Raw genomic sequence first — 19835 nt, 5'->3', positions numbered from 1 at the left:
ATGCCAGCTGGTATTACTATTCTACTCTTCCAGCCTGGCTGAACTCGAGATAAAAATGAAAGCCAAATGCTTAAACATCAATCCAGACAGAACAGCAGAAAAACTGGTGGGCAAAGAGACACCTTCTGAGTCAACGACAGACATTATTCTGACATTTTGAATTATAGGAGCTTGGAACATAAATTTTAGGTGAAGGTATGACTTAAAATTCTCAATAGGGTTTAATAAAAATCCACACTAATGTAACCACTGATTAGGGACATGTATGAATAGACAACTCTGCTATGGGAACACGAAGTTATAACAATAAGAAACCGAAAGTCTCATAAAGCACCTATTAATGATGAAGTGATATAATGCATTATAACATGATATAATTGTAATATAATATGATAAATATATAATAGGATAATATGTTTACTTATATATTTGCATTTTCGTGTCTGCCATCTGCTAGGCATGCATAAGGCATTTTACAGAGATTATTTTATTTAATGAAGTTTTACACATACTTCTTGTGATACATTACAATGAGGTAAAAAACAGTGAGAAGTTCTCCCAAGTCAATGCCATTGTTCTTAGAGTTTTTATCCACTTTTTATTGTTTGTTGAGTACCCATACAGTGCTCACATTGGTAGTTTAATCTTCGCTATAATCACATAAGTTAACATATTAACATAATGCACAAAAATACCTAAGTCCCCAGTAGCCAACTGTCGGGAAATTTTGCCATACATGACTGATGGTCTCCACCCAGCCAGGGTGTACCCGCTGATCCGTATTTACCTACTGCCTAGCGCCCTCTTAGATGTTTCTGAGAAGTACATTCATATGCATCTCACCTATCTTTAGAAGTCCCAGCCCCACATGTTCTGGATGCAAAATGATTCAAAATTAAAAAAAATTCTGGGGCAAAAGACAAAAGTGCTAGTCCACTGGGTGTTTATACAGTTTGCGAGGAGGAAGCGGGACCACTGAGCTAAAGGTGTTGATGTGAGGAGAGAAGCCTGAACTACAGGGAAAAGTGTATAGAAGCCAAGGATGGATGAAGCGGGGACCCTGTAGAGCAGAATAACCTGTGACCTCTCAGTCTGTGTCCAGGTCCCTTTTTCTTCCAGCATAGCCGCGAGCAGGGGCGGTGAATGACCTTCGAACACACCGAACAGCTCTTCCAAATAGCCCTCTGGCAACTCTAGCTTAGGTTTGGAAATGCATTCACACTCAATTAAAAATGAGTAATATCAGATTAACAGTAGAAGGGAAATGAAAAGAGGGAATAGGAAAAAAAGACATGGGGCCCCAAAGTGGAATGGAGGTAAAAAAGAAAATAAATAGAAAGGTTAACAAGCCAAAAAGACAACCCTCAGAATGGGAGAAAATATTTGCAAACGAAGCAACTGACAAAGGACTAATCTCCAAAATATACAAGCAGCTCATGCAGCTCAATATCAAAAAAACAAACACCCCAATCCAAAAATGGGCAGAAGATCTAAAAAGACATTTCTGCAAAGAAGATATACAGATTGCCAACAAACACATGAAAGGATGCTCAACATCACTAATCACTAGAGAAATGCAAATCAAAACTACCGTGAGGTATCACCTCACACCAGTCAGAATGGCCATCATCAAAAAATCTACAAACAATAAATGCTGGAGAGGGTGTGGAGAAAAGGGAACCCTCTTGCACTGTTGGTGGGAATGTAAATCGATACAGTCACTAATTAGAACAGTATGGAGGTTCCTTAAAAAACTAAAACTAAAAAAAAAAAAAAAAACTAAAAATGGAAATACCACGTGACCCAGCAATCCCATTACTGGGCATATATCCTGAGAAAACCATAATTCAAAAAGAGTCATGTACCACAGTGTTCATTGCAGCACTATTTACAATAGCCAGGACATGGAAGCAACCTAAGTGTCCATCAACAGATGAATGGATAAAGAAGATATGGCACATATCTTGGCACATACAATGGAATATTACTCAACCATAAAAGGAAACGAAATTGAGTTTTTTGTAGTGAGGTGGATGGACCTAGAGTCTGTCATGCAGAGTGAAGTAAGTCAGAAAGAGAAAAACAAATACCGTATGCTAATACATATATATGGAATCTAAAAAAAAAAAAGAAAAACAGGTTCTGAAGAACCTAGGGACAGGACAGGAATAACGACGCAGATGTAGAGAATGGACTTGCGGACACGGGGAGGGGGAAGGGCAAGTTGGGACGAAGTGAGAGAGTGGCATGGACACATATACACTACCAAATGTAAAATAGCAGCTAGTGGGAAGCAGCGCATAGCACAGGGAGATCAGCTCGGTGCTTTGTGACCACCTAGAGGGGTGGGATAGGGAGGGTGGGAGGGAGACACAAGAGGGAGGAGATATGGGGATATATGTATATGTATAGATGATTCACTTTGTTATAAAGCAGAAACTAACACACCATTGTAAAGCAATTACACTCCAATAAAGATGTTAAATTAATTAATTAATTAATAATAAAAAGGTTTACCAAGTCGGCTAATATTGTAAAATCTCCTCTCACTTTCTTTCCATCCCTGTTTCCCTCTCAGTGTCTCCATTGGACATGATATACACATAATATAAATCCCCTATTTGATGTGCTATTGGAAGTGCCTCCATGCTTCTTTCTTTAATTTTCAAAATCCTTCCTTCCTAATTCTAGAGCTGAATTATACACTCAGAATAAGATGAGAAAGTAAATGGGAAGAATGAATTTCTCTGGTCTTCCTTTAGCTAGGCAAAAATAATCCTTTTGGCTTTTGAAAGAAAACAAATTGTTATTTAGTTGTATCTAGATTAGCTGCTGGGTCAGGAGGATTTTAAGCCAAAATAACACAAATGACGTAAGTTTTCCTGGCTCACGATACTTGATACAACTAATTTTAGACAAAGTGATTTTTTAGCACTTGCAGCTGCAAATATAACCGATTCAAGATAAAAGCACTAAATTTTGATATTTTGTTACTTTTCAATCGTAGTATTTTTTAAATCAAGGCATGTCTTAACTTACTGCATTTGACTTTCAAGTGTTTCTTCAACAAATTAAACCCACATTATGGTACTTATATTAGGCTAGAAGGTATTTACTTATGGCAGACCGTCCATTTCCTGATGTTGCCTTACAACTTGTCCTTTGGCTTCTAGAATCTAACTCCCCATAGTTTCCGGGTTAATCCATTGCCTCAAAATGAAAACAGAAGGGATACGTGGTGTAGCAAACACAGCCAGCTGTCGACAGGATACGTATGATGTTCTGGTTCCTTTGTAACAGAATCCCAGTTTAGTTGGGAGAAATAGGGAAAATGTGCCCAGCATTTCCGACACCAAGATGTGACCAGGTGGCAGAAAACTAGTTAATAGAGGTCAGAGAAAGTCATTTGCTAGGGCTTCCAGGAAAGTTTATTAAATATAGCCAATTCGGTTGGCATCCAGGTTTTACGTTTTGTCCTTTCTCTTTCTTCTTCCTCCTGCCAAGAAAATATAAGTGATGCCTGGAGACATAGGCGTCATCTATGACGGGTTAAAATCCACACATTAAAAATGGCAGAACAAAAAGACACAAAAGATTGGGCACCTTTCAGCTGGCAAGTAGCTCTAGATTGCCTACTGCCAGTTTTATGAGAAAAAATATGATCTCTTACTGGCTTAAGCTACTCTTTTGGGGTTGTTGATATTGTCAGCCTAACTCAATCTCTTAGGTGATACATTGAGAGATAGTCTGAGTGAAGCATTGACAGAGGGACAGAAACAAAGGAGAGTGTCTTGTGCTCACACAATTACGGAAGTTACTTACTTGGGTACTCCTAAATTAGCTCTCGAATTAGTGTCAAAACTTATATTTCAAATATACTGTGACCGGTTAGTGAAATGTAAATAGAAACCTCAGTGAGTTATCACCTCATCCTCGTTAGGATGGCTCCTGTAAAAAACAAAACAATCAAACAAGCAAGAAACCCAGAAACCTTTGTGCACTGCTGGTGGAAATGTAAAATAGTTTAGCCACTATGGAAAAGAGTATCAGTTCCTAAAAAATTTTAAAATAGAATTTCCGTATGATCCAGTTATTCCACTTCTGGGTATACATTTATATGTTCAAAAAAATTAAAAGCAGTGCATCCAAGAGACACTCATGTTCGTAGCAGCACTACTCACAAAAGATGAAAGCCTCCCAAGTATCCAACAGATGAAAGGGTAAACAAATGTTGCATGTAAATACAATGGAATATTATTCAGACTTTAAAAGGTAGGAAATTTTGACACATGCTGCAACATGGATGAACCTTGAGTACATTAATGTAAACCAAGTAAGCCAGCCATAAGATGACAAATGCTGTATGATTCCACTTATATTAGGTATCTAGAGTAGTCAAATTCACACAGACAGAAGTAGAATGGTAGTTGAGGGGGCCTGAGGTGGGGGAGAGATGGTGAGTTGTGTTTTAATGGATAAAGAGTTTTGGTTTTCCAAGATGAAAAAGTTCTGGAAATGGGCTATACAACAACGTGACTATACTTACGACTTAACTGCATACTTAAAAATGGTTGAGATGATTAATTTTATGTATGTGTATTTTACCACAATTAAAAAAAATACTTTTACCAGTTGTAGCATCTGATAATGTACATATCCACTGAAGTGGACTTTCTAGGAGGTTTGTTTAAATAGGAAAATTCTGGAATGTTTGTCTGAAAAATTAATTTAATTGCTTTATGGTCATTTTGTGTAGTTATTTCATTGAAAGCACTGAACATGATTGACCAAAAGAAAACTGAAATATTCTAGAGAAGTTACAATTCTAATCCATTCCTCACTTAATATTCAGGATATATTAGTTGAGCACTTATTACCAGCTAAACCCCACGCAAGGAACTGGAGATACATGGTGACTAAGACATTATCTCTACATCCTAGTATAATAGAAAAGGCACGGGCTTTGCTGTTACACCAGATGCAAAGGAATGAAAGTGAATTCTAGCTAAAAGGTATAACATTCACATTAAACAGAGTACACAAAAGGGCCTAGTAAGCTAAGGAAAGGGAAAATAGTTTTAAGAATAAGGAACATGGTAATGAGATTGAGGACAAAGGTGTATGGGTACATGAGATCAGAGTGTTAAATATTTTTAAATGTTTGTTTGCTTTTTAAACACAAGGAAAATAAAATAGTCATAGAAAGATTCTCTAAAAACTTAGCCATTCCAACAGAGGGTATTTCTAAACAACCCTGCAAGATTTAGAACATCAGCAGAGGACCTTCCAGGAAATGAAGAAACCATAGCCAATATTCAATTAAACATCATAAAAATCTAAAGTGTTTCAAGCAGTATATACATAAGGAATTTCATCTTAATTTTGTAGGCAGTGGAGAAGCGTCAGGGTTTTTTTTTTTTTTTTAGATGTTGGGGGTAGGAGTTTATTAATTAATTTATTTTTGCTGGGTTGGGTCTTCGTTTCTGTGCGAGGGCTTTCTTTAGTCGTGGCAAGCGGGGGGCCACTCTTCATCACGGTGCGCAGGCCTCTCACTATCGCGGCCTTTCTTGTTGCGGAGCACAGGCTCCAGACGCGCAGGCTCAGTAGGTGTGGCTCACGGGCCCAGCCGCTCCGCGGCATGTGGGATCTTCCCGGACCGGGGCACGAACCCGTGTCCCCTGCATCGGCAGGCGGACTCTCAACCACTGCGCCACCAGGGAAGCCCCGCGTCAGGGTTTTTTAAGGAAGACATGGACATAATTCATTTTGTGGCTTTTTATTTCACTTTGTAAAAATTATGAACCACACCACCGGCAAGTAAGTTCCATGTACCCACCACCTTTCCTAAGACTTAGACTACTACCAATATCTTTGAAGCTCTCTGTGGGTCCATCTTTGATCTCATCTTTTTTCCTTACCCAGAGATAATAAATATACTGAATTTTGTGTTAATCATTCCCTTACTTTCATTAGAGTTTATATGTCTCCCTAAAGTTTATATCATTTGGTACTATCTCTTTTTGAACCCCATGTAATAGATTCCTAGTACACGTATGCTTTCGTGACTTGCTTTTTCACTGATATGTTTTCGAGATTCATCTATGTTTATCTCTATAGCTGTGACTATTGTCACTGCTGTTAGTATTCTATTGAACGAATAAACCACAATTTATTTTGTTATTCTACTTCAATGGATATTTTGTTGTTGGTGTTATTATTATAAACAATAATTCTATGAGCTTTCTTGCATAGATTTCCTGCAAAACTTTCTTAAAAGCAAAGGTTGGCATACTACAGCTCATGGGTCAAATATGTATAGCCCGAGAGTCAAGAATGTTTTTTTTTAATTTTAAAAAAAGCAAAAGAAGATTTCACGATATGTGAAAATAGGGAATTGGTGTCCTTAAGTAATGTTCTTTGGAACACATTCACATCCATTTCTTTACATATTGTCTATGGCTGCATTCATGCTGCAATGAGAGCGCTGACACCTAAGTCATCTATACTTTCCTCAAAGTGTAGTCACACTACCTATTCTTTGAGGCTTTTCTTAAGACAGTCTCCTCCTTTAATTCCTCTCACAGTTATTGTACTGTGGCAGACCTTCAGATCTTGTCACATAAAACTTATGTACTTTTTATGTACTGTACTACCTTCCTAACCAAATGACAGTGTCACTTAGGGTTTGAGACCATGTTTCATGACATAAATGTAAAGTAGCTGCTTTACACATGACTATTTTTGTGGTCAATAATCATGACAGTATTTTTCAGATGCTTCCCTAGGGATTGAAAGAATTTGTACAGCTTCTCAAAGTGCTAGATTTAAACTCAGGAAATAATTTTAATGAGAAAATTTGCTTTTCATTGGTTTATTGGTTCAACAAGATTTCTTAAAAATGTGTCTTCTTCTGGACTTTTATAGAACTTATTAACTTTTCTCTGTAATAATATATTGATATAAGTTCTTATGTTCTTACTACACTCTAAGGCCTTTGAAGACACTAACCATTTTATCTCAGTATTTTTCCCAGTTTTTGATACAGTCTTCTTCCCATAGATGATATACAATATATTTTGAAGAAAATAATGTTTGTGCACATAACTATACAAACTTCTACTAGAAGATGTAAACACAGAATATACTTTTCTTTGTCTTCTACCAACACATTTCAATCCTGGGTGTTTTGCTGAAGAAATAAAACAAATAATAAAAGCAGCAGAATAGTGACTTAGCAACTTTTGAATGCATAATTATAAAATACTGACCACGTATATAAGAACAGAAGGTTGTTACATAGCAGATTTAAAGTTCTAATATCATCCCAAATGATTAATTTAAAAATTATGTATTTCACATAGTTAATTTGCTATTTGAAAATTTCATCAAACATACCTGGAATTAAAGATTTGTGAGGCATTTGTAATCTATTTTAAATAAAATGCGCAAACGTAAAAACTCGAGGTTACTGCTGATACGTAAAGGAAACTAAACCATTACTCTTTGGTTATGATTTTGGGGTAATCTGGCTAAGGGAGGAAAAGCATAACAAATTACTTAAGCCTATAAATTCTTCCCACGTGGAATGAAGAGCAGGATTTTCGTGTCCAGTAGCCCCCTCTTAACTGTAGTTTCACCTTCTGAGCTTTCAGTTACCTGCAATCAACTGTGGTCCAAAATATTAAATGGAAAATTCTAGAAATAAGCAATTCATAAGTTTTAAATCATACTCTATTCCCAACGGAGGGGTGAAATCTTGAGCCATCCCACTGGAGAAGTGAATCATCCCTTTGTTCAGTGCATCCACTGAACAAAGTCACTTAGTAACCATCTGTCTGGGTTATCAGATCAACTGTTGGGATATCGCAGTGCTTTGTGTTCAAGTAACCCTTAGCTTACTTCACAGTGGCCCCGAAGCACAAGAGTAGTGATGCTGGCAAATCAGGTATGCCAAAGAGAAGCCTTAAAGTCATTTTTTTTAAGGGAAAGGTGAAAGTTCTTTCCCTAATAAGGAAAAAACAATCACATGCTGAGGTTGCTAAGATCTACGGTAAGAACGAATCTTCTATCTGTGAAATTGTGAAGAAGGAAAGAGAAATCTATGCTAGTTTTGCTGTCGCACCTCAAGCTGCAAAAGTTATGGCCACAGTGTATGATAAACAGTTAAGATACAAAAGGCTTTATATTTGTACAATAAGGTATTTTGAGAGGGAGAGAGAGACCACCTTCACGTAACTTTTATCATAGTATGTTGTTATAACTGTTCTATTTTATTATTAGTTATTGCTGTCAATCTCTGTGTCTCATTTATCATAGGTGTGTGTGTATAGGAAAAAAAATAGTATAGACAGGGTACTATCTATGGTTTCGGGCATTCACTGGGGGTCTTGGAACATATCTCCCGAGGATAAGGGGAAATTGTTGTGTTTAAGATACTCAAATTAAAAAATGAGAATAGGGTCTTTCTTAATAAGGGATATCTGGAAGACCTAGGGGTGATAAGTTTTAAAAGCCATTGCAGCTGTGAGACTTTATTTAGGCAGAGAAGATTAAAGTTTTATTCTACTGCATGATAATTTGGCAGTAACAGTAACCACCACTCTCATTAAATAGTCTGTGCTGTGCCTAAAAATAATTCAAGATGATTTGTTCTATTAAACACAATATTCTTATTATAAAGCATTCATTAATCACTTCTTCCACATACAGTGAAAACTGCTATCCTCATCAATTTCCCTTCATATTATCCCGATGTGAATAACTTTGAATAACATTTTGCTAAGAAATATTAAAGTGCAATTGTGTCCCTGAACTACATTCAGTTCACAGCCAATCTGTGCCAAAGGATTATGGATAATAGAGGTTGGAATACTTTGTTGCTCCACTAACTTGAGTGACTTTTACTGAGTCACTTAATTTTTGCATTTTAGTTTTTCTATCTGTCCTTAGAAATGACATATAGAAGAGACCTTAGTGTTGGTTCACAGCCTCAGGAGTTCCCCAGGTGAAATTAGAATCTGGCCCCCATATACAGATGGCAAAGAGGGACCAGAGAATTAGGAAGATTACTCCAGATTGGCAGGTGGCAGTTTTCATCAGCAAGGGAAACTTATACATGAGGCTTGTTATAGGGGGCTACAAGAATAATAGAGCTCTGCACCCACCCGCCAGAATCTTAAAAGTTCATATAGAGGCCTTAATGGGGTTCAGGCATGTATACAGTCCAGATGGTCTCAATAACATTATTCTCTCAGGCTGCTTCCTTGAAGTGGTTCCTAGTGCAGAAGCCGTGAGTGAAATGTACATTCTAAAGAGGGAGTAAGGAGTCTCTGATGGCCCAGGTTCTGCTCAAGGGTCAGCCTGTGGTCATGTCCTCTCAGTGACCTCTTCCAACACTTAAATATCACTCAGTCCTACTCTTTCTTTTGTTCTGCAGTAGAGGATTATGCCCAGGGGTGACCAGTCTGAGGAATATTTCAAACCCATTTAAATTTCTAGAAAAATACTATAAAAGCTAAAATGTATAATAATTATGTAAACAAATAGCCCTGCATTAGATTAATTTCATTATATTTAAAAGAGAAATGTATTCCTCACTATTCTGAACTCAAATGTACTGGAATGTATAATAATATACGTTTTAGTAGTGTCCTTTAATAGTGTATTGCATGTGACTTTTTAAATGGCAAATCAACCCATCAGATATGCTGACATTTAAGACATTCACTGCTAATAGTTTATTTCCTTCATCCCACAAGCTCAGTCAAAAATTCAGTCCAAAAATAAGTGGAAATGAGGAGTTAATTAAAGTAAATACCTGTGAAGGATTCATAATATGTTCTTCCTTATGCTCTATGGATAGAAATGAAGCTCCTTACTCATCTGCATTAAATTGCTGCCTACCAATCCATAAAACAAGGGCTCTTCAATATTTATTGAGCCTCAGTAACGTACTGTGCTAGGTACTGCAAGGGATGCTAAAAATGAATAAGGCATGAGCCCTCAGGGAATATATCATCTCTAGTAGAATAAATAAGCACTGTGTTCAGATTCTAAAGTGAGAATTATAAGTTGTATATGACAGTTAAAATCAAGAGCTTATGGGAATTTAAAGGAGGGATAGATCATACCAAGTGGGAGCAATCAGGAAAGGAAGGCTAACCTCAGGAAGTGAGACCTGAGTAGAATTTCCAGAGCAAGGTCTTCCAAGAAAAGGTATATACTTACTAAGCAAATGAGGGGAAAAGAAAAAGTGTAGTGGTCATGTTTCTGCAACTTGGAGAGACCCAGATTCCCTACAGAGCAAGGGAGTAATGGGGGGAAAAAGGAATAGATCAGTGCATCCCCTAAACTAGTTTCCCCGGCTGCTGCGTCTCTTTACCATATATTTTAATATTTACAATAAATTTCCTCTCTTCTGAACAGAAAAAGAATTCCTGACTAGCAGCCAGAATCTTGAGGCTTCACCACTGCCCAGTTAAATAAAACTGAGTATTTTGTGTTGATGAGTCATATGTACTGGAAAACCAGTTAACTCTGTTCCAAGGTTTTGTTTTTGAACCTGATGAGTTTTCGGGTCAGACAGTCCTTGGATGAAATCGAGACCCAATCACAGCTGTGTCATTTTGGCTGATAAAGACAAAAACAACTATCACTTCTCTACGCATTTTCACCTGTAACCTTCTAAAACAGCTCTTCTCAAAACTTTAACGAGCAAAGCTATCACGTGGGGTGCCTGTTAATCTAGGGGCTTGGAGTCAGTAGGGCTGGGGTGGGGCTTGAGAGTCTGCATTTCTAATAAGCTCCCGGGTGATGCTGAAGCTTCTGGTCTGTGGACCACTTTTGAGAACAAAGGCTAAAAGCATAATTCCCAGCCAGCAGTATCAGCATCACCTGGGAACTTGATGGATGTGAAATGCAAATTATCAGCCCCCACACCAAACCTACTTAATCAGAAACACCGGGATGAGGCCCAGCATCCTGGGTTTTAACAAGCCCTCCAGGTGATGTCACTGGTTTTCGCATACTCGAACCACCTGGGGGGAAGGGCGGATTAAATACTATTGATGCCTGAATCTCACCCCCAGATATTGCCCTGTAATTGGTGCGTGGTGTGGTCTCGGCATAGGACTTTTTAAAAGATCTACCAGGTGACTCGAATATGCTATAAAATTTGAGAATCCCACGAGGTAGGTATTTGAACTCGATAGGCCTTTTTTCCGCCTGTGCAATGTGGATAATAACCACGCTGGTTCGTGCCTTCGCTTCCAGAGTTTGCCATCTCCAGCCAGCCTTAGTCGGCCAAAATCCCACTTCAGTCTCCTGGCCGCGTGCCCCAGAGCCTCTGTCCGAGAACCGGAGGTCCCAGTTGTGGACCCGCCGGAGCATCAGGCACACTCCGCATTCCGGCGCCGCCCGCACCTACGTGGCTCAGGGCTCAGTCCTCTGCGGCTCAAGGGACTGCGCCAGAGCGCTCGGCGCATGCGCTCGGCCCAAGCCAGGCCCCGGTCCGAGTAACGGACTCGGGCTCCCTCCACCGGAAGTGGGCGGCCGCGCTGCGGGAGGAGCCGGGGGTAGCTCAGTAGCTGTGGGCTGTGGGCGCCGGGTCCACGGGGATCGCGCTTCCTCCTCCGCGCCATGGCGAAGGCCGGCGACGTGGTGCGGCTGCTCCTGGGCTCTACCGCACTCTGGCTTTCGCTGCTCGGCGCGCGGACCGCCTCCGCGTCCAAGGCGGTGACTGCCAAGTTGGCCGCGAAGTGGCCAGCGACCCCGCTGCTGCTGGAGGCCAGGTGAGTGCGGGGCCGGACCGTCTGCCGAGCCGGCGCGGAGGGAGGGTCCGGCGGGGCCGGGACGCACCGGGCGTCCGGGACCCCGACTGCGCCTGGGACGCCGTCTCTTAGCCCGCCGGCAGTCAGCTTCTTGCACCGCCGCTGGTGCTTTGACCCCCAGAGCATCACCTCCTCCCCTGCTACCCTGTGCGTCGCACTCACTTGCAGTTTCTTTCCCCCGCCTTCGTACTTTGCCTCATCCACGGGTTTTAAAACTTTAATTCGTTTGGATTTTCTTAGCGTTTACGAAAGAGGAAAGGAAGAATGGGAGGTAGACTGTGGCGTTTAATGCAAGCTCTTCAATTGATGTAGGCAGTTCTTTTTAGGAACCGGTATTTGAAGCACCTGGTTTGAAGATGATAACATTATTCGGTCAGCTCCTAGGCTTCCTGTGGAGAAGACAGCTTCGCAAAGCCATTACTTCTTTCTGAATCTCATTCACTGGGTTTAGTGCATAAGGTTTCATTTATTGTGGAGAAACAGAACTTGGAGCTATTGAATTTTGCTCTTAGTATTCCAGGAGTTAAACAAAATTTGAAAGTTTTTTCTTTTTTTAACCGGCATGAAGTTTTAATGCCGGTTGCATTTGTAGTTCTCCAAAGCAACAGCTTTTGGTTCTAAAAAGAGTCATTGTCGCCCTACGTGACATTACATGTGTAAGATATTGATACTGAAACAGATTTTTTAATTGAGCTATAATTGATGTAGCGTATTAGTTTCAGGTGTACCACATAATGATCTGATGTATTTACATGGTGTGAAATTATCACCACGTAAGTCCAGTTAACGTCTGTCACCACACGTAGTTACAAAAGTTTCTTTTCTTGTGATGAGAACTTTTAAAATCTTTCTTGGCAGCTTTGCAATCTACAGTACAGTATTAAAACTATAGTCATCATGCTGTACATTACATCCCCATGACCTATTTATTTTGTAGCAGAAAATTTGTACTGTTTGACCACCTTCACCCATTTCACCTGCATTTCTGCTTCTGGCACCCAATCTGTTCTCGGTATGTGAGCTCATTTGTTTATTGTTTTTGTGTGTGTTTTAAGATTTCATAGGGTATTTGTTCTGTCTGTTATTTCACTGAGCAAAATGCCCTCAGGTCCGTCCGCGTTCTCACAAATAGCAGGATTTCCTTTCTTATGGCTGAATGATATTCGTGTGTGTGTACCACATTTTTTGTATTCATTCATCATTCAGTGGATTCTTAGGTTGTTTCCATATCTTGGCCATTGTAAATAATGCTGCACTGAACATAGGAGTGCTTACATTTTTTCCAGTCATAGTGTTTTCACTTCCTTTGCATAAATACCCAGAAGTGGAATTGCTGGATCATGTGATAGTTGCTTTTAAAAATTTTTGACGAACCTCCATACTATTTTCCATAGTGGCTGCACCAGTTTACGTTTCCCACAACAGTAAACAAGGGTTCCTTTTTCTCCACATCCTCTCCAACACTTGTTATCTCTTGTCTTTTTTTTTTTTTTTTTTTTTTTTTGCGATACGCGGGCCTCTCACTGTTTTGGCCTCTCCCGTTGCGGAGCACAGCCTCCGGACGCACAGGCTTAGCGGCCATAGCTTATGGACCCAGCCGCTCCCCGGCATGTGGGATCTTCCCAGACCGGGGCACGAACTCATGTCCCCTGCATCGGCAGACAGACTCTCAACCACTGCGCCACCAGGGAAGCCCTATCTCTTGTCTTTTTGATAATAGCCATATTCTAACAGGTGTGAGGTGATATCTCACTGTGGTTTTGATTTGCATATTTCTGATGATTAGTGATGTTGAGCACCTTTTCATGTACCTGTTAGCATTTGTATGTCTTCTTTAGAAAAATGTCTATTCAAATGCTGTCCAGTTTTTAATTGGATTGTTTGGTGTTTTTTTTTTCCTATTGAGTTGTATGAGTTCTTTACGTATTGATTATTAACCCCTTATCAGATATATGATGTTCAGATATTTTCTCCCATTCAGTAGTTGCTTTTTCATCTTGTTAATGATTTCCTTTGCTGTGCAGAGGCTTTTTAGTTCGATATAGTCCCACTTGTTTATTTTTGCATTTGTTGTCTTTGGTTTTGGTGTGAAATACAAAAAAAATCATCGCCAAGAGTGATGTCAAGGAGCTACTGCCTGTGATTTCTTCTAGGAGTTTTATGGTTTCAGGTCTTATGTTCAAGTCTTTAATCTATTTTGAGTTACTTTTTGTGTATGGTGTAAGATAGTGGTCTAGTTTCATTCTTTTGCACACGGCTATCTGGTTTTCCCAAAAGTATTTATTGAAGAGACTGTCCTTTCCCTGTTGTATATTCTTGGCTCCTTCATCATAAATTTCCCTGTTGTATATTCTTGGCTCCTTCATCATAAATTAATTGACCATATATGCGTGGATTTGTTTCTGGGCTCTCTATTCTGTCCCATTGATCTATGTGTGCCAATACCATACTGTTTTCATTGTATAGCTTTGTAATATAGTTTGAAGTCAAGGAGCATTTAGCTCTAGCTTTTCTTAAGATTATTTTGAATTTGGGGGTCTTTGTGGTTCCATACAAATTTTAGGATTGTTTGTTCTATATCTGTGAAAAATGGCATTGAAATTTTGATAGGGGTTGTGTTGACCCTGGATATTGCTTTGCATTGTATGGAGACTTTAACAATATTCTTCCAATCCATGGACATAGAATATCTTTCCATTTATTTGTCTTGTCTTCATTTATTTGTGTTGCCTTCAATTTATTTCATCATTGTCTTATAATTTTCAGTGTACAGGTCTTTCACTGCCTTGGTTAAATTTATTCCTAGGTATTTTTTTGATGCAATTGTAAACAGGATTGTTTTTTAAATTTCTCTTTCTGATAGTTCATTATTAGTGTATAGAAACCCAACAGGTTTTTGTATACTGATTTTTGTATCCAGTAACTTTACTGAATTCATATATTCTCACAGTTTTTTTTGGTGGAGTCTTTAGGGTTTTCTATATATAATGTCATGTCATCTGAAAATAGTGACAGTTAGGTTTCTTCCTTTCTGATTTGGATGCGTTTAATTTCTTTTTCTTGCCTAATTGCTCTGGCTAAGACTTTAAGTACTAAACTGAACAAAAGTGGTGAGAGTGGGCATCCTTGTCTTTTTCCTGATCTTGTGCCTGACTATGATGTTAGCTGTGGGCTTGTTGTATATGACCTTTATTATGTTGAGGTACATTTCCTTTATACCCACTTCGAGTTTTTACTCTTAATGGATGTTGAAATTTTTCAAATGCTTTTTTTTTTTTTGCATCTATTGAGCTGATCATATGATTTTTATCCTTAATTTGTTAATGTGGTGTTTCACATTTATTGATTTGTCGGTGTTGAACCATCCTTGCATCCCTGGAATAACTTGATTATGGTGTATGATCCTTTTAATGTATTACTGTATTCAGTTTGTTAATATTTTGTTGAGGATTTTTGCATTTATGTTCATCAGGAATATTGACCTGTAATTTTCTTGTGTCCTTTTCTGATTTTGGTATCAGGATGATGTTGGTCTTGTAAAATGAGTTTGGGAGTGTTCCTTCCTCTTCTCTTTTTGGAAGAGTGTGAGGATTGGTGTTAATTCTACTTTAAATGTTTGGTAGAATTCACCAATGAAGCTGTCTGGTTCTGGACTTTTATTTGTTGGGAAGCTTTTGATTACTGATTCAATCTCCTTATTAGTAATAAATCTGTTTGGATTTTTCTATTTCATGGGTCAGTCTTGATACTTTGTATATTTCTAGGAGTTTATTCATTTCTTCTAGGCTGCCCAATTTGTTGTTGTATAATTGTTCATAGTAGTCTCTTATGATCCATTGTACTTCTGTGGTATCAGATATAATAAAACAGTTTTTATTAAATAAAGTATTCTAGTTTAAAATATGTCCCCTTCCTCTACCTTTTCCCCAGTTTCTCACATAGCTTACATGGATCTGATCTCATACTCAGTTCCAAATCAGTCTAACTTCTCCCAGTATTAGGCTGATGGTTGCAGTGTTTCAATTTCTGCTTGCCTCAGGAGTCTTAGAACTGGAGCTCCTGTAGGATGCTCTTTAAGGCCCTTCACAATCTAGCCACACTCTGATGTACCAACCCCATTACTTTTAGTGGGTTGAATGGTGGCTCCCAGAAAGATATGTCCATATCCTAACACCTGGAACCTGTGAATGTTACCTTATTTGGAAAAAGTATCTTTGCTGATGTAATTAAGTTAAGGGTCTTGAGACAAAATTGTTGTGGATCTGGATGGGTGCTAAATCCAATTTCCTTATAAGATACAGAAGAGGAGAAGACACATACAAGGAGGAGGAGGACATATGAATAGAGACAGAGATTGGATTGGTGTAGCCACAAGCCAGGGAACACCTTAAGCCTCCAGAAGCTGGAAGAGGCAAGGAAAGGTTCTCCCCTAGAGCCCTTGGAGGGAGTGTAACCCTACCAATACCTTGATTTTGGACTTTTCCAGAGCTGTGAGACAGTTTCTGTTGCTTTAAGTCACCAAATTTTTGATAATTTATTACAGCAGCAATAGGAAACGAATTTGATTTTGTACCTTGAAGTGGGGATACTGCTGTAACAAATACCTAAAAATGTAGAAATACATGTTGAATCTGGAAGGAGCTGGAAGAGTTTTGAGAAACGTAGAAAAAGCCTAGATTGTCTTGAGGAGACTGTTGGCATAAATACGGACATTAAAGGCGATTCTGTTACGGACTTAGAAGAAAGCGTGGAGCATGATAGGAAAAAGCTTCTGTCATCTCAGAGAATACTTACATGATTATGAATAAAATGTTGGTAGAAATATGAACATTAAAGACACTTTTGGCAAGGGCTTAGAAGGAACTGAGGGATGTGTTATTGGAAATAAAGAAAGATGACCCTTGTTATATAGGCAGAAATCTAGCTGAATTAGATTCTACAGTTGTGTGGGAAGCAGAACATGTAAGCGATGAACTTGGATAGTTAAGAGAATTTCCAAGCAAAGCATCATCTGGTTTCTCCTTGTTGCTGTAAAATGCAAGAGGAAAGAGAGAAATTGAAAAAGGAACTGTTAAGGAAAAAGGAAGCAGCCTTTGGTAATTTGGGAGGCTCTCAGCCTATCCAGATTGCAAAGGTTGCTAAAATTAGGAAACTCGGTGTTGGGAATGCATGCTCTGTAAAGAAGGCCAAATGTGTGGCTGGATATCTTTTGTTGTATAGATTAGGTGTGCGACTTGTGGATCCACTCAGCTATCTCAGCAGATGCCAGGAATAAAGAGGGGCTTATCCAGGAGAAGGATCTGGGGAGGATCCTTGTGTAATGGCATGACCCTGGTGAGATACGTAGAAGAACCCCAAGGATTTTGATTGTTGCATCGATAGAAACACTGCCTGCTTGGATCAAAAGGGACAGAGACAGGATGAAATGAGAGAAGGCTGCCAGACTTCCAAAATTCTATAGGCAGGAAGTTGGCTGATAGAACTACATGGCTGCAAATGAGTGCTACACTTCAAGAAAAAGGGAGAATGACACTGAGGGCAAAGCCATGGCAGGCAGCACAGAGGGTGGAGCAATAAGCCATGGAGAGTTATGCTCAAGTCTTAAAAACCTAACAGGATCTTGTGCTGCAATTTGAACTTGCTTGGGATTGATGACTCCTCTACTCTCTACTTTCCCCCTTTTGGATTGGAATATCTGTCTTTGGGATTTGGAACACCTATCTCACCACTGCATTTTGGAAGCATATAATTTTTTAGTTCTACAGGTCCACGTGTGGAGAAGAAGTTTGCCTCTGGATGGATCGTACAGGGCCTCACTCATACATAGTTTAGATAATTCACACGATGAGATTTGAGACATCTGATGATATTTACTCATATGTATAAATTCTGCCATATGGAAGAAGTCTTTTACCTGTGAATGCACAATAAATGAGCATGTCAGTAGTTGTTTGGTCAAGTCAATTAGGGAATAAGTGTTGCGCTCTACTTTTCTCAAGGTTTTGTACCATCCCTGTCCTTTTCAGGTCACATCCTATTTAGTGTTCCCCATAGTTTCCTCTGCTTTTAGCCTGTTTGTTTGTTTGTTTCAATGCCATTGAGTTAGACACCATTAATAGCAAGAGTTGCTTTGAAGTTGCTTATTGCTTTAAATCCCTATGTCTGCCCTGTTTATGTTGATGAATTAATCAGTTTTTCTCCTTTTCACCTCCTTTTCCCCCTTTAGTGACCATCTCAGACTCACAAGAATTTATCACTCTGCGTGTGTCTGGAAGTCCTCAATACTTCCCATTTATATTAAGCATTAGTTTAGGTTTACTGAGGCTTAAAAGAAAGATAAGGTGGGCAGTAACAAAGTCTGTACTGTCTGTTTGGTGGTTGTGTCTCTTCTGGTTTAAATAGTTAAATCTACTTGTTTTAGTTGTCTTGCACTTTGTTTCATACAGGACTGAATAATCTTTCACTTATTTCATTATTTCCAAAAGGCTTTATATTGCTTTGGCTATTTTTTTTTTTTATTACTTACACTCTGGATAAATGGAAGTTTCTTTGGGCTTCAAGACCAAAGACCTAATGCAATACACCAATTTTCTGTTAATTTTTTGATTAAGATATTTTCTGTTTTAAATAATAAAAATATTGTCTACACAAATACGTAGCTAAATGAAAATAATCGATAATATGACTTTTAAAAAATGTTTATAAAACCAGGTTTTGGTTGTGAAAAATAGGCAGTCCATTTTTTAACTTTTTACTTTTATATAACACTCTCTGTATTGCCATTAAATTATACTTCTCAGTGGCATTTCACATGAAGACACAAAATAAATTATCCATTTTTTAGCTGTAGCTAATAAAGAGGAAAAGCCAAAAGTAATTCCTTATGTAGTCTTTTCCAGTCATGATTATATGCTTGTAGTTAAGAACGATACCTCAGGGAAGAATCAATTTGTTCTCTTTTTGCATTATAGTAAATGGAAATCAGCGACTTTTATTTGAGGAGGTTTTTGTTTTTACCAGAAGTTGTAATTTAGCTCTAAAATATAGTACTGAAACCATTTTTTATTTCTATCGATTAACTGATTACTTTTATTTTTTTTAATAGTGAATTTATGGCAGAAGAAAGTAATGAAAAATTTTGGCAGTTTTTGGAAACTGTACAAGAATTAGCAATTTATAAACAAACAGGTAGGTGATGTACATATTTCAACTTTCAAGATATGTATCAATATTTATGTGCCTATATTAGATATGTTTATTGTTTTCTTGTTTGTTTTTTTGTTTGTTTATTCTTTTTAATGGTAAAGTTTAAGTGTAAATGCTTAATTGGGTTAGTAAGTCTGAATATTAAATTTGAAAAAATGTTTTAATGGAAACTATTCCAAGCATCCATTTCCAAAAATATAAGGCTCTAATACGTTGTTATACAAAAACTCATATGATTAGCAGTGTTTGGATATTTCATTATAATCAAGCAGGAATAGAAATTGTTGAATTATGGTTTTCTTTTTACCTAGATTTCTTTGAAATAATATTAGTTTTGCATCTAGTAATACTAAAATTTTTTTGCCAGAATACGTTTACTCCTGAACTCTTAGAGAGATTTTTAATACTTGCTCTTATTGAGTTAGGTAACCTGTGTGCTTTCATTTCATTATTTAGAAAATTGACTTAGTTATTCCTACTTTTTTTAATATATATGAGAGTATATATCTATGCATACATACATATATTCTTAGAATGAACTAATGTTTATTAATGTGTTTCTTAAGGAAGATCAGATGCTGAAATTAGGTTTTCACGGCAGAGGCTAAAAGGTTAATTACTAATTATTATAAAGAAAGGTTAAAGAAAAAGGTTAGTTTCCTATCTCTACAGAGAATAGAAGTTTTGAATGTTTTAAGTGTTCGTTTACTAGAGCCTGTTTGGCTTAAGTGGCTTTGAAGTTCAACAGTTTTATGATTTTATGAGATAGGTTTAAGATAAAGGGAGCAGACATGACTTTAA

The 19835-nt window shown here is 38.2% G+C and overlaps 1 protein-coding gene across 1 annotated transcript in view; it reads left to right on the top strand.

Moving 5' to 3' along the window:
• The first annotated feature begins 11637 nt into the window (after positions 1-11637).
• Positions 11638-19835, top strand: part of UGGT2 (UDP-glucose glycoprotein glucosyltransferase 2) — a 163637-nt gene continuing 155439 nt past the window's right edge. Inside the window, exons 1-2 of the mRNA XM_065895938.1 lie at positions 11638-11789; positions 18934-19016. Of these exons, the coding sequence (XP_065752010.1) occupies positions 11638-11789; positions 18934-19016 (235 nt within the window). The remainder of the gene's footprint in view (positions 11790-18933; positions 19017-19835) is intronic.

The sequence above is a fragment of the Phocoena phocoena genome, chromosome 18 (genome assembly GCF_963924675.1).
Source record: "Phocoena phocoena chromosome 18, mPhoPho1.1, whole genome shotgun sequence".
Taxonomy (NCBI): domain Eukaryota; kingdom Metazoa; phylum Chordata; class Mammalia; order Artiodactyla; family Phocoenidae; genus Phocoena; species Phocoena phocoena.
Note: the sequence above shows the minus strand (reverse complement) of the source record. Positions and strands in the feature narration are given on the sequence as shown.